General features: G+C 43.4%; 1 protein-coding gene across 2 annotated transcripts in view; it reads left to right on the top strand.

Moving 5' to 3' along the window:
- Nucleotides 1–14,519, top strand: part of LOC117350703 (sodium/potassium-transporting ATPase subunit alpha-2) — a 53,197-nt gene that overhangs the window by 34,300 nt on the left and 4,378 nt on the right. For both annotated transcript variants that reach the window (XM_033925206.1, XM_033925204.1), the window contains 12 exons: nt 397–595; nt 1,551–1,660; nt 1,839–1,973; nt 4,222–4,411; nt 6,307–6,482; nt 7,662–7,798; nt 7,978–8,128; nt 9,250–9,418; nt 11,290–11,444; nt 12,418–12,541; nt 13,490–13,635; nt 14,326–14,456. In XM_033925206.1, the coding sequence (XP_033781097.1) occupies nt 397–595; nt 1,551–1,660; nt 1,839–1,973; nt 4,222–4,411; nt 6,307–6,482; nt 7,662–7,798; nt 7,978–8,128; nt 9,250–9,418; nt 11,290–11,444; nt 12,418–12,541; nt 13,490–13,635; nt 14,326–14,456 (1,823 nt within the window). The remainder of the gene's footprint in view (nt 1–396; nt 596–1,550; nt 1,661–1,838; nt 1,974–4,221; nt 4,412–6,306; nt 6,483–7,661; nt 7,799–7,977; nt 8,129–9,249; nt 9,419–11,289; nt 11,445–12,417; nt 12,542–13,489; nt 13,636–14,325; nt 14,457–14,519) is intronic.

Genomic DNA, 14,519 nt, shown 5'->3' with positions numbered 1-14,519 from the left:
AAGAGATCCAGGCCTCCCCAAACCTTCTCCCTTCAGCTATTTTTGTTGCCCATGGCTTCCCCATCACTATGAAAATGTTGTTGGCTCAGGGTCACTTCAAACTTTAACCCCTGTATCCTTGAAGCCTGAGGTGACACTGAGTTGGTGTCAAAATGACAGCAACAGGAACACTGACTTGAAAACATTAGAACTGGGGCAGTCTTATTTTTTGGGGGGTGGAGTCCAAGCAAGCTTACTACTTTTCAGTAGGGATAGAAAGGAGAATCAAAGTCGGGGGCGACCTAATTGGTGACTATAACAGTCACCCTACATCTGTGCCTGTTTTTCTGTTCTCTCCTGTCTTGGCCTCTCGTCCTCTCTCTGCCTCAATTAGTTGACGGTTTCTTTATACTGCAGGTATGTCTGACCCTCACTGCCAAACGAATGGCTCGCAAAAACTGTCTGGTGAAAAACCTGGAAGCTGTGGAGACGCTGGGTTCTACTTCCACCATTTGCTCAGACAAGACGGGGACCTTGACTCAGAACCGCATGACCGTGGCACATATGTGGTTTGACAACCAGATTCACGAGGCTGACACCACAGAAGATCAGTCAGGTGAGAGGTACAGGCTATCAATATTTTGTGGCCACTTTATTTTCTTTTGCGGAACAGTGATAGCCAAGTCATTCATTCTCCAAGTGGTAAGAGCGGATAGCGTAGCTGGTTTTCAGAAAGGTTTGGACAATTTCCTAGAGGAAAAGTCCATAGTCTGTTATTGAGAAAGACATGGGGGAAGCCACTGCTTGCCCTGGATCGGTAGCATGGAATGTTGCTACTCTTTGGGGTTCCGGAATCTTGCTGTTCTTTGAGATTCTGTATGGAATGTTTCTACTCCTTTGGTTTTGGCCAGGTACTAGTAACCTGGATTGGGCACCATGAAAACGGGCTACTGGGCTACGGGCTATTCTTATGTTCAACCATTCTTTATAATTATAATACATTGTGTGCTGACTTTAGAGAGCTTACATTTAGAGTCCCAGTCTCTAACAGCAGGAGGTGCTACAGAGAAGGGTGCAAGAGAGCTCACACCTCCTACAATCCCAGCCTCTCCCAGCACAATGATTACAGGGAAGAATGCAAGAGAGCACACGATTCTTGCATTCTCAGCCTCTCCCAGCAGGAGGTGCTGTAGGAAAGGGCGCATGAGCACTCACAGCTCATAAAATCCCAGCAGGAGGTGCTGTAGGGTGTTACATGATAGCATACAGCTTCTTCATTCTCAGGCTCTCCCAGCAGGAGGTAGTGTAGGGAGCACATAATTTCTGCTTTCCCAGCAGGAAGTACCGTAGGGAAAAGTTCACAAGAGCTCACAGTTCCTGCATTGCCAGCCTCTCTCATCTGGCTTGGAGGTGAGGAGGAGAAACCCATACTCCTGCACTCATTAAATGTGATAGTGGTAGCTTTCAAGGTACTCTAAAGCCAGAGGACCTAGATTGCCTGACTAGTGGTTTGTGTTAGATTTATAGTAGATGGTTAGGAATTGTATCTAATTTGATATTTTGCCTTTCAGGTGCAACGTTTGACAAGCGCTCCCCAACATGGGCTGCCTTGGCCCGAATTGCTGGCTTGTGCAACCGTGCGGTCTTCAAGGTTGGGCAAGAAAAAGTGGCCATTTCAAAGGTATCCAGTTACACCAGTGCAAGGAGTTGACTCACCATTGCTGTATCCCATTCACCCTCTCTTCCTTTACCCATTCTATTTGTTTATGAAGTGATCTGTCATCTTCGTTCTGCCTTTTTTGAACAGAAATAGTCCTATTTGGTTTTACATGGCTTTTGGTTCTCTTGCCCTTCCATAGCGAGACACAGCGGGGGATGCCTCGGAGTCAGCACTGCTGAAATGTATCGAACTGTCCTGTGGCTCTGTTAGGAAGATGAGGGAAAAGAACCCCAAAGTGGCCGAGATCCCTTTCAACTCCACAAACAAATATCAGGTATGATTGCCATGTAGAGGGAGGGCGGAGATCCAGCCGCAATAATGCACAGTGGAGCGGCATCATAAAAGGGATAACCTAGCTTGTAGACAGGTCAATATCGGGCCCTTGTCTTTGAGGTGAGGTTGAAAAAGACCCCACTTGAACATAATAGCCGTTCTGGGTCAGACCAATGGTCCATCAAGCTCAGTAGCCCGTTCTCATGGTGGCCAATCCAGGTCACTAGTACCTGGCCAAAATCCAAGGAGTAGCAACATCCCAGAATCCCAAAGAGTAACAAAAGATTCTAGAACTTCCAAAGAATATCAAGATTCCATGCAGTGTCTCAAAGAATAGCAAGATTCTGGAACCCCCAAATAGTAGCAACATTCCATGCTACCGATCCAGGGCAAGCAGAGGCTTACCCCATATCTTTCTCAATAACAGACTATGGACTTTTCCTCCAGGAAATTGCCCAAACATTTCTTAAAACCAGCTACACTATCCACTCTTACCACAACCTCTGGCAATGCGTTCCAGAGGTGAAAAAATATTTCCTCATATTGGTTTTAAAACTATTTCCCTGTAACTTCATCGAGTGTCCCCTAGTCTTTGTCATTTGTGATGAAGCAAAAAAATTGATCCACTTGTACCCATTCTACACCATTCAGGATTTTGTAGACTTCAATCATATCTGCCCTCAGCCGTCTCGTCCAAGCTGAAGAACCTTAATCTCTATACGAGAGGAATTCCATCCCCTTTATCATCTTGGTCGCTCTTCTTTTAACCTTTTCTAGTTCATCTATATCTTGCAGTCACAGATTTTGCTATGGAATAGTTGTTTTTCTGTTCTTTGCAGGAAATTCAGTCTGGAACTTAATGTCTCTTGGTTTTGGGGAGGGGGAGACTTTTGCCCTGTTTCTCTTTCCAACTCCTGATTTCCAAAGATTTGTCAGGCTTAAAAGCCATCAACCAGCATTTAATGTTGCCAGAGTGATCCCCCTCTGTCACCCTTATAAATAACTGTACCTTCTACCATTTGCTGATATGAGAAAGTCCTGGAGAAGCATGGAAGGAAGGAGTGAGATTTGAGAGCACAGGTGAGGCAGAGAAATATCAGAATAATATAGTTATTCATGCCAACCGACCCTACTGGAATTTCTCTTTTGAAGAGGGGATCCATTAATAAACAATGATCATAAATCTATAGGCTAGCAGGATTACAGGTTCCTCACCTGCCCTGTGATTTCCTGCATGCAGCCCTATTCACCAAGAGAGTCTCTGGTGCGTTATTACGTGTCTTGTATTCCAGGAAGCCTGAAGCAATACTCGGAGCTGGCAAGGGCTGGGTCTGGCACTTCCCAACCCAATTCAGAATCAGCTGTGGCCTAGTAAAGCATTTCACCCCCCCCAACCCATCTCCCTCCATCTCACCTCTTCTACTTTTAAACTCCCATCCTATCTCCTGCTCCTCCCCCCCTAATTCATATGATTTACCCCACCCCACCACACCCTACCCTACCCATTAAATCAATAAGACTTGGACTTTTCATAAGGCTTGGTTTTACATATATGATATGATTTTAAGCTATGTTCGTTTATGATAAAATTACATTTGTTCCTTAGGTTGATGCATGCATTTTCTCTGTCCCTAGTCGGCTCACAATTGAAGCTTTGCACCTAGGACAAAGGAGGGTTAAACGAGTTGTCCGAGGTCGCAGGAAGCTGCAGGGGGAATTGAACCCAGTTCCCCAGGTTGCCGCATGAGACATTAGGCTGCCCACAATCTGTAGGCAATCTATCATAGACTCAGGGTCTACGTATGTTTCTTTATCAACTTGTCATGCTGAGAATTTAAAATCAGAACGCAGAGCTCACAGATGAGCCTTCCAAAGTTTCTGGGAACGTCATTTCGCTGTGTTACTGCTGTGTCATTTTATGGAAGCCCCAGGGGCAGAGAGCCAGAACGCACTTGTGCGGTTACGGGGTCCAAGAAAGAACATGATGGGAAGAGGCCTGGGGGGAGGGGGGAAACCAATAAGCAAATAAAAACTTAATTAAAAAACCAGTTACAGACTTCTGAAACTGCATTAAACAAAGCTCTCACATGTATTAATCGGGCTTGATGCATTTTAATGGAAGGTGAGAGGATGAAATATATAATTTACCAGGGATTTTTTTTAATCTTCTGAAAAACTGGCTCGTTTTGCTGAGCAGAGACTGAATGGTGAGATCAGGTATTATCATACGTGTTGCTGCCTGTTTCCAGCTGTCGATTCACGAGCGGGCAGATGACCGCGAGGGGTACATTCTGGTGATGAAAGGTGCACCTGAGAGAATCCTGGACCGCTGCTCCACTATCCTTCTTCAGGGTCAGGAGCAGCCGCTGGATGAGGAGCTGAAAGAAGCATTTCAGAACGCCTATTTCGAGCTGGGAGGACTTGGGGAGAGAGTCCTGGGTGAGTCCATTCCCAAAAGAGCCACAATTGGGTGGAACTGGTTGTCAGAGTCGCCAAATTCGAGCCAAAGGAAAGGGGTCCTTCGAGGGAGATGTGGATTCCAGATGAGTTCCAGAGTTTCTTTGGAACTCATTTACCCCCGGAATAACGGATTAACTTGTTTTTATGTAATTTTATTATGTTAACCGCTTAGAAATTAGATTAAGCGGTCAAACAAATATTTTAATAAACTTGAAACTTGATGAACCCATGCTAGATCATTTCAAAGGAAAGCTTAAAACATTTCTTTTTCAAGATGTGTTCAACCTCTAATGCAATTACCTTACGAAACATTATCTTAATTTATGCTTTGGTTATCAGATGGGATCCCCCTTCCTTGGCTCTCTTTCCTACTTTATAATGTAATTCTTTACCTTAATCCTATCGTTCCAGTAGGTCCTGTATGTTTTAATGTATGTTTCCCTATTTCCCTATTTTTATTATGTACAAACCAATTAGAAGACTAATAGGTGGTATATCACATTTATATTAAACTTGAAACTTGATTAGGTCACTCAGGGGAAGATTCTCAAATGTTTGCAGTAAAATCCGACGGGCCGCTGTTGCGGCCGCTACTATAACGGTTTCAAAATGGCGAGTCATTCTTAAAAAAAACTGCGCATGCAAGTGAGGTTTGCGGAGGGTCACTAAATTTGCTTGTGCCGATCGCCTTCCAAAACCCAAACTTCCAGGTTTTGAAAGTCCATCCGATCACCCGGAGTGCCCTCTAAAAAGAGAACATGTCTGGATTTTCCCAGACTTCTGGCAACCTTACCCTTAAAGAAAATAACAAAAAATATATGTACGTGCATATAATAGAGGTGACAGGCATGCAAATCTGCATCATGCATGCTCATTAGGGATTTCTTGAAATCCCGACTGGCTGGGGGGTCCCCCAGGACATTTTTAAGAACCATTGTCCTAACCAAATGCATTACAAGGAACTCATTAGTATTTAAATGAGCACACCTTGTAATGCTCAAATGGGATGAGAAAGGAACGCCCACCTCATAACGGGGATTTTTATAGCAGGTCTGGAACCTCTTAACAGGGACTTTTATGGCAGGTCTGGAACCTCTTAACAGAGATTTATATAGCAGGTCTGGAACCTCTTAACGGGGATTTATATAGCAGGTCTGGAACCTCTTAACGGGGATTTTTATGGCAGGTCTGGAACCTCTTAACTGGGATTTTTATAGCAGGTCTGGAACCTCTTAACGGGGATTTTTATGGCAGGTCTGGAACCTCTTAACGGGGATTTATATAGCAGGTCTGGAACCTCTTAACAGGGATTTTTATGGCAGGTCTGGAGCTGCTGTTAGCTGTTGTGCATGTGTTATATGAGTCTATGGGCTGTGCCAAACTTAGACACAGGACACATGCTCACACAACAGCAGAGGTAAAAAAAAATTTTTAAATCATTCAAGGGAGCCTGTTGTTTAGCTGGGCGGCATCAGGAGCTACGATCAGCTGAAGGAAGGAACAGAGGGAGCCTGTTCTGATAGGAGGGATGGGGGTAGGGGGTAGGAGCTGTGCCTACCGCTTTGCTCTTCTGAGCAGGCACAATTCCTCTCCTCTTTTACCAGGCTACTCAGCATATGCATATGATTTCCATGCTATTGTGCTGAGCATAGCCCGGCAAAAGAAGATCGCTCCTAACCTGGCTTTCATTGCCTGGAACTTTGTGCATCTTCCTTTCAAACCCATGCCAACTGCGTACCACGCCTTAGTGAACAAAGGAATCCCTTGGTCCGCTAATGGACGTGTAGAAATTCAGGCAGATCCTTTTATGATTGCTGCAACAGTTTGTGTTCCCCAGCAGTTCCCTGTTAATTCTCTCTTTTTTTCTCCCCTAGGTTTCTGCCACAGCTATTTGCCGCACGACAAGTTTCCTCGTGGGTTTAAGTTTGACACTGATGACCTCAACTTCCCCGTAGAGAACCTGTGTTTCATCGGCCTCATGTCCATGATCGATCCCCCTCGGGCTGCTGTGCCAGATGCCGTGGGGAAGTGCAGGAGTGCAGGAATCAAGGTGTGAACCCCCCCAAAAGCCCATCCTGGTGTGCTAGGCCATCCCTCTATCAAGGCTCTCTGTCGTCTTGTTCCCTTGAACATTTTTCGTATTTTTCACACCTGTTCTGTTTTCTACCTCTCAGAATTCATTCACTTTTTCCCATATCTCTTTTCTTATTCCGGCCTTCTTTCTCTCACTCTGTCTCTTTCTTTTGTACTGGAATCAGTAGACAGCAATCTCCCACGTTATCGCATCTTGCTTTGTAAATTTTTAAATTATACCAGTGCAAAACACACAAAAAGTGAAAATGCTATCTGTGTAGAAAAGATTTAATTATATATTTGTATATTGCTTGCTGTTGCTCACTGGCGGTACTGTTTTCTTGGCCGCACGCTCGCGTTGGAACTTTCATCAGATTGTGGCACTAGAATTGCATACATGGCTCCCTGGGAAGGGCTCTTTACCCGAAACTGAGCTCGGTAGAGCTTGGTAGCCTGGGTAATGAGACGCCAGGATCCATGATAAATCACGAATATACGGAGGTGCCGATCAATGGAACGGTGTGAACTGTGAGCAGGGAAGCGTCTGAGATAAGTACCTGAATTTGCACCAGCTCTGAGCAACAAGCAACATACAAATATATAATTAAATCTTATTGTTTTTTATTGTGCACCGCCTTGAAACTTTGTCTAGGCGATTAATCAAATTTTTAGTACAACTTGGAAACTTTTCTACACAGATAGTACTTTCACTTTTTGTGTGTTTTGCACTGATATAATTTAAATCACACTCAGTGTACACCCAAGATGGTGTGTAGCTTGGCTTGAAAAAGAGCCTGCTTAATACATATAAGCCTGGAACTCTGGTTATTTTGTCCAGTGTCTCGTTAGCTTTTACAATCACACTGAGGGTACACTTATTATAACATATTCTGATTTAGCACCAACATATCTTGATTATTTCAACAGGGATTATTAGTTTTGGTAGACAGAGATTGATTCCAGCAACTACCTCCATGGTCTGTTGAAGATCCCATCTTACAGCCTTGACATTTGGGCAATACTTCTCTTGGAAACTCTACAATCTATAGTCAAATGGTTTTCTCCAGCAGTGGATTCCTCTTGGCCATACATCCTCATCAAAGTATTCTAGATCATTTGACACCTTCTAATGTGTTGTTTTAAAATTTCTTTCAAGGTGATTATGGTTACTGGTGATCATCCCATCACAGCCAAAGCCATAGCTAAAGGAGTAGGCATCATTTCGGAAGGCAATGAGACAGTGGAAGACATAGCTGACCGACTGAACATTCCACTAAATCAGGTCAACCCCAGGTAGGGTTTTCATGGAGCGCTCAAGAACTTTTGATTGTGGTTAGAATGCCGAGCAAGTCAAAGGAGAACCTAGGGTGAGCCTTGCTGGTGCCATTTTGGTTTCACTGTTACAGTAGTGGGGGAGAGAAATGACTAACACACCCTGTTGCTGTTTTTTTGTTTCTTTCTGTGATGCCCAGGGAAGCCAAAGCCTGTGTGATCCATGGATCTGACTTGAAAGACATGACCTCCGAGCAGCTGGATGATATTCTCAAAAACCACACTGAAATTGTGTTTGCCCGTACTTCTCCACAGCAGAAACTCATCATTGTGGAAGGCTGCCAAAGACAGGTCAGGATTGTGGTTGTCATACAGGTCACAACACATTAAGAAGCATCAGTCACGACAAGACAGGCATAAAGAGAACGCCTTCTAGGGCTCAACTGCTAGTGTTTTATGCATAACTTAAATTTTAGTACAAAGCCTAAAAGGATCATTAATGCAACCTGTGTCACTTGTATCCTAGTCTTTTCCCCAAACATTTGAACATGTATCTCCACTTCTGGCCAAACTTCATTGGCTTCCGATATTCTCCAGGATACTCTTCAAATGTTTCTGTTTAACTTTCAAGATCTTATTTGGCATATGTTCCTCACTTGTACTTCTTTCTTGGAACTTTCGAAGACTGGGTCTTGTTAGGACCACACAAAAACTCAAACTGTCTTTTCCTTCTCTTAAAGGAATTGTTTTTACTGGTAAATTAGGGGAAATCTATCCTTTCAAACTAACAGAAATATGGAATGATATTCCTCTAAGGTTAAGAGAATTAGGTTCATTTCAACTTTTTCGTAAAAATTTAAAAACCTGGTTATTCTCTAAATTGTAAACTCATGTTCTTTTTTTTCATATATTTATAAGTGATGTAAACCGAGTTGAGTTTTATTGTATGAAGATGACCTGGTCTATAAATCTAAGTTTTAGTTTAGTTTAAACATCATCAACCCTCTCTCCTTACAGTTCCATCGCTTTAGCACAGTGTCATCCATACACTTCCATTGATTGACCCAACCTTGATCTCAGAGCATCACCTAGAAAAGTCCATGACGACCTGATCTCCCACTGAAAGTCCTTCATAATCATTGTACTGTTCTCTATATCCAATGATCTCTAATCCAACCTTCCTAATGTTCCAACTTTCCCAATCATAAAATCCATTTCAGAATGGGATTTTTGTGGTCAAGCCTGCCAGAAGGTTTAATTTATAATTTGACAGAACACAGGCTACAGCAGCGCTTATTAATCTTTCTACAGCCCATTTGTGTGACCACACAAAGCGTTCGTCCCCCTTAGATTACAGAACAATGGTATCCACCTATTGCTCTTGTGAAGTGTAGAGGCATCCCGTTGAGAAGGAAGATACCCTATAACTTCATTATAATTGACCTAATTCCCTTTTCCAATTCCCACCTTAGGGCGCCATTGTGGCAGTGACTGGAGACGGAGTGAATGACTCCCCGGCTCTGAAGAAAGCAGACATCGGAATTGCCATGGGCATCGCTGGCTCCGATGTCTCAAAGCAGGCAGCAGACATGATTCTCCTGGATGACAACTTTGCCTCCATTGTGACTGGAGTGGAGGAAGGCGAGTCTGATTTTGAGAAGAGGGGGATTATGTATAATTTTGGCAAATCCTCAAAAAATGCTAGTAAATAGGACCACAGGCTCTCAAAGTCTGTATTCCAGCCCCCTCCAATATAGAGCATGTTGCATTTTTCTATATCAGATGACAGATGGTAGTATGATGTGGATAAGAGGTATAATAAATAGAATGTAGGTAGATATAATCTAAAACCTGTCCTGAGGGACCCCCCCCAGCCAGTCAGGTTTTCAAGATATCCCTAATGAATATGCATAAACAAAATACCCAAATAAGAGCTATGTTTCACACTGCTTCTTATGCTTATAAATAATTCATCATTTATTATAATAATATAGCACCATCAAAACCTTTAAAACATATTATTTATTTATTTATTTCAATTTCTATCCCGTTCTCCCAGAAGCGTGAATGGTTACAGGTAGCCATTCATAATCGTTTGAAGATAGACTAGTCATGACAACAAATAGGTTACAGTAGACAATAACGGAGCTTATTCTAGAGACCAGACTGGTCATAGCGAAGAGTACGAGGAGAAGTCTATTGAGGAGGCAGTTTTCAATGGCCCGATTGGCGGAAGAGGAAGGTCTTTACTGCTCTACGGAAGGTCATTAGTGAGTCTAGCGACCTGATCTGTGTGGGTAGTCGGTTCAATAACATTATAGCATTGTTTCATACTAAACAGACACACAATTATTCTCCCAAACAGTGAAGCCCCCCCAATCTATCCAACACATAGAAAAAGTTACAATCCTTTCAATAAACCACTGTATTCAGTGCCTAATCTTCTTATCTGTATCAGTTCTCAATTATCTTCTGCACGCCGTTGTCTACTGGATTTACCTTCACTTGATCTTTGAGAACATTTGAGCATGCACGAGAGAAATTTGCATGCCTACTACCTACTTTAGAGGCAAATCTCATTCATGCATATTCATTAGGGATATCTTGAAAACCCGATTGACTGGGGGTCCCCCCAGGACAGGCTTAAGAACCACTGGTCTATAGGGTTAACAGACATCCAGATTTACCCAGACATGTCCTCTTTTTTAGAGGACCGTCCAGGCACTTTGGGATTTGAAAAGCTTTGAGCTCAGGGACGTGTCTGGAGGGCATCTGCGCATGTGCAGATGTAACTTGGTGACCTCACATGCATTCATGTGATGTCACTGCATCACACCCAAGCACGCTCGGAGGCCTTGCAAACACAGCTCCAAGCTCGAGGATAATAAGTTTGGGGCCGGGACAGGGCCAGGAGGAACTGGACGGGGCCATGTGTCTGAATTTTACTCTTGTTAAATCTGGTAACCCTATCTTTTGAAATATCAGCGAGATCTCTTGTGAAATATAACTATTCTGAATTGAATATATCAAAAATATTTTTTACTGGTTTAAACCCCAAATGCTCAGAGATGTGTAGCCCCGCCAAGAGCCGTGGCTCCTATAGCGGGACCCACCACCCAATCATAGCAGTTGGGGGTAAAGCAAAATATCAAAAGTGTATATTGATTCAAAATATCAAACCCTCAAATGTGCTTTTCTAAAGGTTTACTCATTGACTATCAAATTTATCAAACACCACTTAGCTCTTAAAGAAGCTTAAAGGTCCCGACAGTGAAAGTAGGGATATAATAAATGTAAACCACTTTGATTGTACATGAGAAAGGCAACCTATCAAATCCATGACCCTACCTGACTACAACTCACTTTCAGCTACTGTTAAGAAAGGTGTGAGCTAAATTTTTTTTTAAAAAAACCAAACCTTTACAGAACGCTATATTTCACCAGGGTGTGTGAGTTCCTCCGTTGAGTGCATTGTGAATTTAACATCAGTGTGAGTAACTTGTCTCCCACAGGTCGACTCATTTTCGATAATCTGAAGAAGTCCATTGCCTACACATTGACCAGTAACATCCCGGAGATCACTCCATTCCTCCTCTTCATCATTGCCAACATCCCTTTGCCCCTGGGCACGGTCACCATCCTGTGTATTGACCTTGGCACTGACATGGTGAGTGAATCAGGCCTCCAGATAAGGCCCAGTTTCCTTAAATGTGGCCTCTGCCACTGCCATATTTGTAGGAGAAATTGTTCACCAGGCAAAGGAGTGAAGGGAATTGAGGGGACACATTTGGCAAAATTTTCCTTTAATCAACTTCTGAAAAAATTAGCACAACCAAGAGTCAGGACCAACACCCATTGAGCTCCTTTTACGAAGGTGCGTTAGGGCCTATTGGAGTTGTAGACAGGTGCATATAGTGGGTTTTGGAGGTGTTTTAGGAGGCTCACCATGACCTATAAGGGAGTTGTGGTAAGATGTTTATGTGTCACCCTTTTTGTGAAGTTCACAGCAATGCCCTGTAAGGTGCCCCACTTCTCTGTTGTCATGCCTGGGTGGCTAGTCCATCATAATGCTGGCCTTTCCCATGTCTAAAAGGTCTTGTTTTGGGCATTTGGGACTTGGACGAAATTTTGGTTGAGAATGTGATAGAAAGACAGATGTAGTGGCGGTCTGGACAATCAAATGCCTGGAGAATATCATTATTTTTGGTAGCTGTTTAGATCATTTTGAAGTGTGGTGTTAAGGCTTAGGGTAGAAGACCTGGGTGTTGGATTAAAAACAGGAACGTCTTTCCTATTTACCCAGAATAGTTGAAAACCAAAATGGAAGATACCCAAAACTACTTGAACGCTCAAGCTTCTATGACTGGCAACTAGGTTATATTCTTAGCAGTAGAGATTGGTAAAGCTGGACAGATTGAGTGAGCTAATTTGTCTTTATCTGTCTTGTTACTGAGTTACTTACATTGGGATGGGTGTATTTATGCCACAGTGGGTTGATCATATTGTATGTAAACCTCACTTTTGACCATATCTTGCTTCTTCTTCTTCCTCTTTGTCCAGCACTTTAGGGATACAGTCTAGAGCCTAGAAATATTTTTTCCTTCTACTCCCACCCTCACTTTCAAAACCTACTCTTGCAGGTCCCTGCCATTTCTCTGGCGTACGAAGCTGCGGAGAGTGATATTATGAAGCGACAGCCCCGGAACCCCAAGACTGACAAGCTGGTGAATGAACGTCTGATCAGCATGGCCTATGGCCAGATCGGTGAGCAGCCTCTTTCCCTCCCCCCCCCCCAAAAAAAAAAAAAAAAAATTAAGCTCAACATGATTTTCTTAGTTCAAATACAGCATATAAGAAAAAGGCCCAGACCTTGAGTTTTATTTGTAGAAATCTGACGATCTCTGCAAATCAAAGCGTTCATTTTGCACTAGACTGCACTAGTTGAAGAGGAAAAATGGTAGAATATGGGGAGGGGGTGTACCAACTGCAGAAGAAACCTTTCTTGTAGCAGAGAAAATCAGTTTAAATGGTCAGTGTAGCAAAAAAAAAAGGTTAAAAAATTGTAATTTTCATTTGGGGCAAGGTAAATTTTCCCTTAGAAATTTGGTGAGTTTTGATTGTGTTTCGATCTCTCCCTGCTGCTTTCATTCTGTGTGATTTCTGAAGCTAGTGATGCCATTTTCCCCTGTATCTGGGTCCTGCATGGAACATGTTCTTATTAAATGTATCTTGTGCATATTCATTGTGGATATCCTAAATCCTGGAGAGCTGCGGGTTGCTGAGGAGAGGTTTGGGAACCACTGGACTAGGGCATTTAGATGAGATTAGATTGGTAGCATGGAATGTTGCTACTCTTTGGGGTTCTAGAATCTTTTGTTACTCTTTGGGATTCCGGAATTTTGCTACTCTTTGGGATTCCGGAATTTTGCTATTCTTGAGATTCTGCCTGGAATCTTGATACTCTTTGGTATTCTAGAATCTGTTACTCTTTGGTATTCTGGAGTGTTGCTACTCTTTGGGATTCTGGAATGTTGCTACTCTTTGGGTTTTGGCCAGGTACTAGTGACCTGGATTGGCCACCATGAGAACGGGCTACTGGGCTTGATGGACCATTGGGCTGACCCAATAAGGCTAGTCTTATGTTCTTAATTTCCTCTGTAAAACTCTATCTACTGTACTGTACTGATTTTGTGTCTTCTCTTCCTTCTCCAGGGATGATCCAGGCTCTGGGAGGCTTTTTCACCTACTTTGTAATCCTGGCAGAGAATGGCTTCTTGCCGTCACGGTTGCTGGGCATCCGTCTGGACTGGGACGATCGTTCCCTCAATGACTTGGAAGACAGTTATGGGCAAGAATGGGTGAGTGCTGGACAGTGCCGCAGTGAGGAAGAGAAAAGGAACCCAGACGAGCCACCATCAAAATCTTCCTTCAATAATAGCCTTGGCTCAATAGAGAAATTGCTTCCCTTGAAGGGGGCTGAACCCATGTCCCCTGAACCTGGAGGGTGTCCCTTTGATTTTCTGCTTGTTTCTGGGGTTAAAGAGAGCAATTTAAAGTTTGTTTCTAAGTACCCATTAATGTGTTGATACAGAATCATTAAATCTTCCATCAAGTGTAACTATGATATGATAGTGTTTAACGTCATGCTGTCTTCGGGATGGTGGGGAAAGAGCAGGGAATGGCAACTGGGCAGACCGTCCCCCTGCACCCACATTGTTATACCACTGCCCTGACCCATGTGAAATGGTGGCACATTGTAAAACTGTCAGTCCTAAGCGTACATTATCATTCTGTATCATTTTATTAGTCTTTCCAAACCAATTGAATGTTTGGGAACCACTGCCTTTGAACCACTCTATTCACGGGCCAGACACGCACATGCTCAGAAACAGATAGGAACACCCAGAGATGCACACACGCACACCCAAATGCACTTGCACAGAGGGTGGAGAGAATTCCATGAGCCACGCTCCACACACTTTCAGCCCTTCTTAAATATACTGAGACGAGAGGTTGAGCTTTCTGTGTCCTATGACCTGTCGTTGCAGACGTATGAGCAGCGCAAGGTGGTCGAGTTCACGTGTCACACAGCCTTCTTTGCGAGCATTGTGGTGGTGCAGTGGGCCGATCTAATCATCTGCAAGACCCGGAGGAACTCTGTCTTCCAACAAGGAATGAAGTACGTTCTTGGAATATGTGACGGTCTTGGGGGGTGGAGATGGTGGGGGGAAAAGCTGATCAG

Source organism: Geotrypetes seraphini, chromosome 16, assembly GCF_902459505.1.
Source record: "Geotrypetes seraphini chromosome 16, aGeoSer1.1, whole genome shotgun sequence".
Taxonomy (NCBI): Eukaryota; Metazoa; Chordata; class Amphibia; order Gymnophiona; family Dermophiidae; genus Geotrypetes; species Geotrypetes seraphini.
Note: the sequence above shows the minus strand (reverse complement) of the source record. Positions and strands in the feature narration are given on the sequence as shown.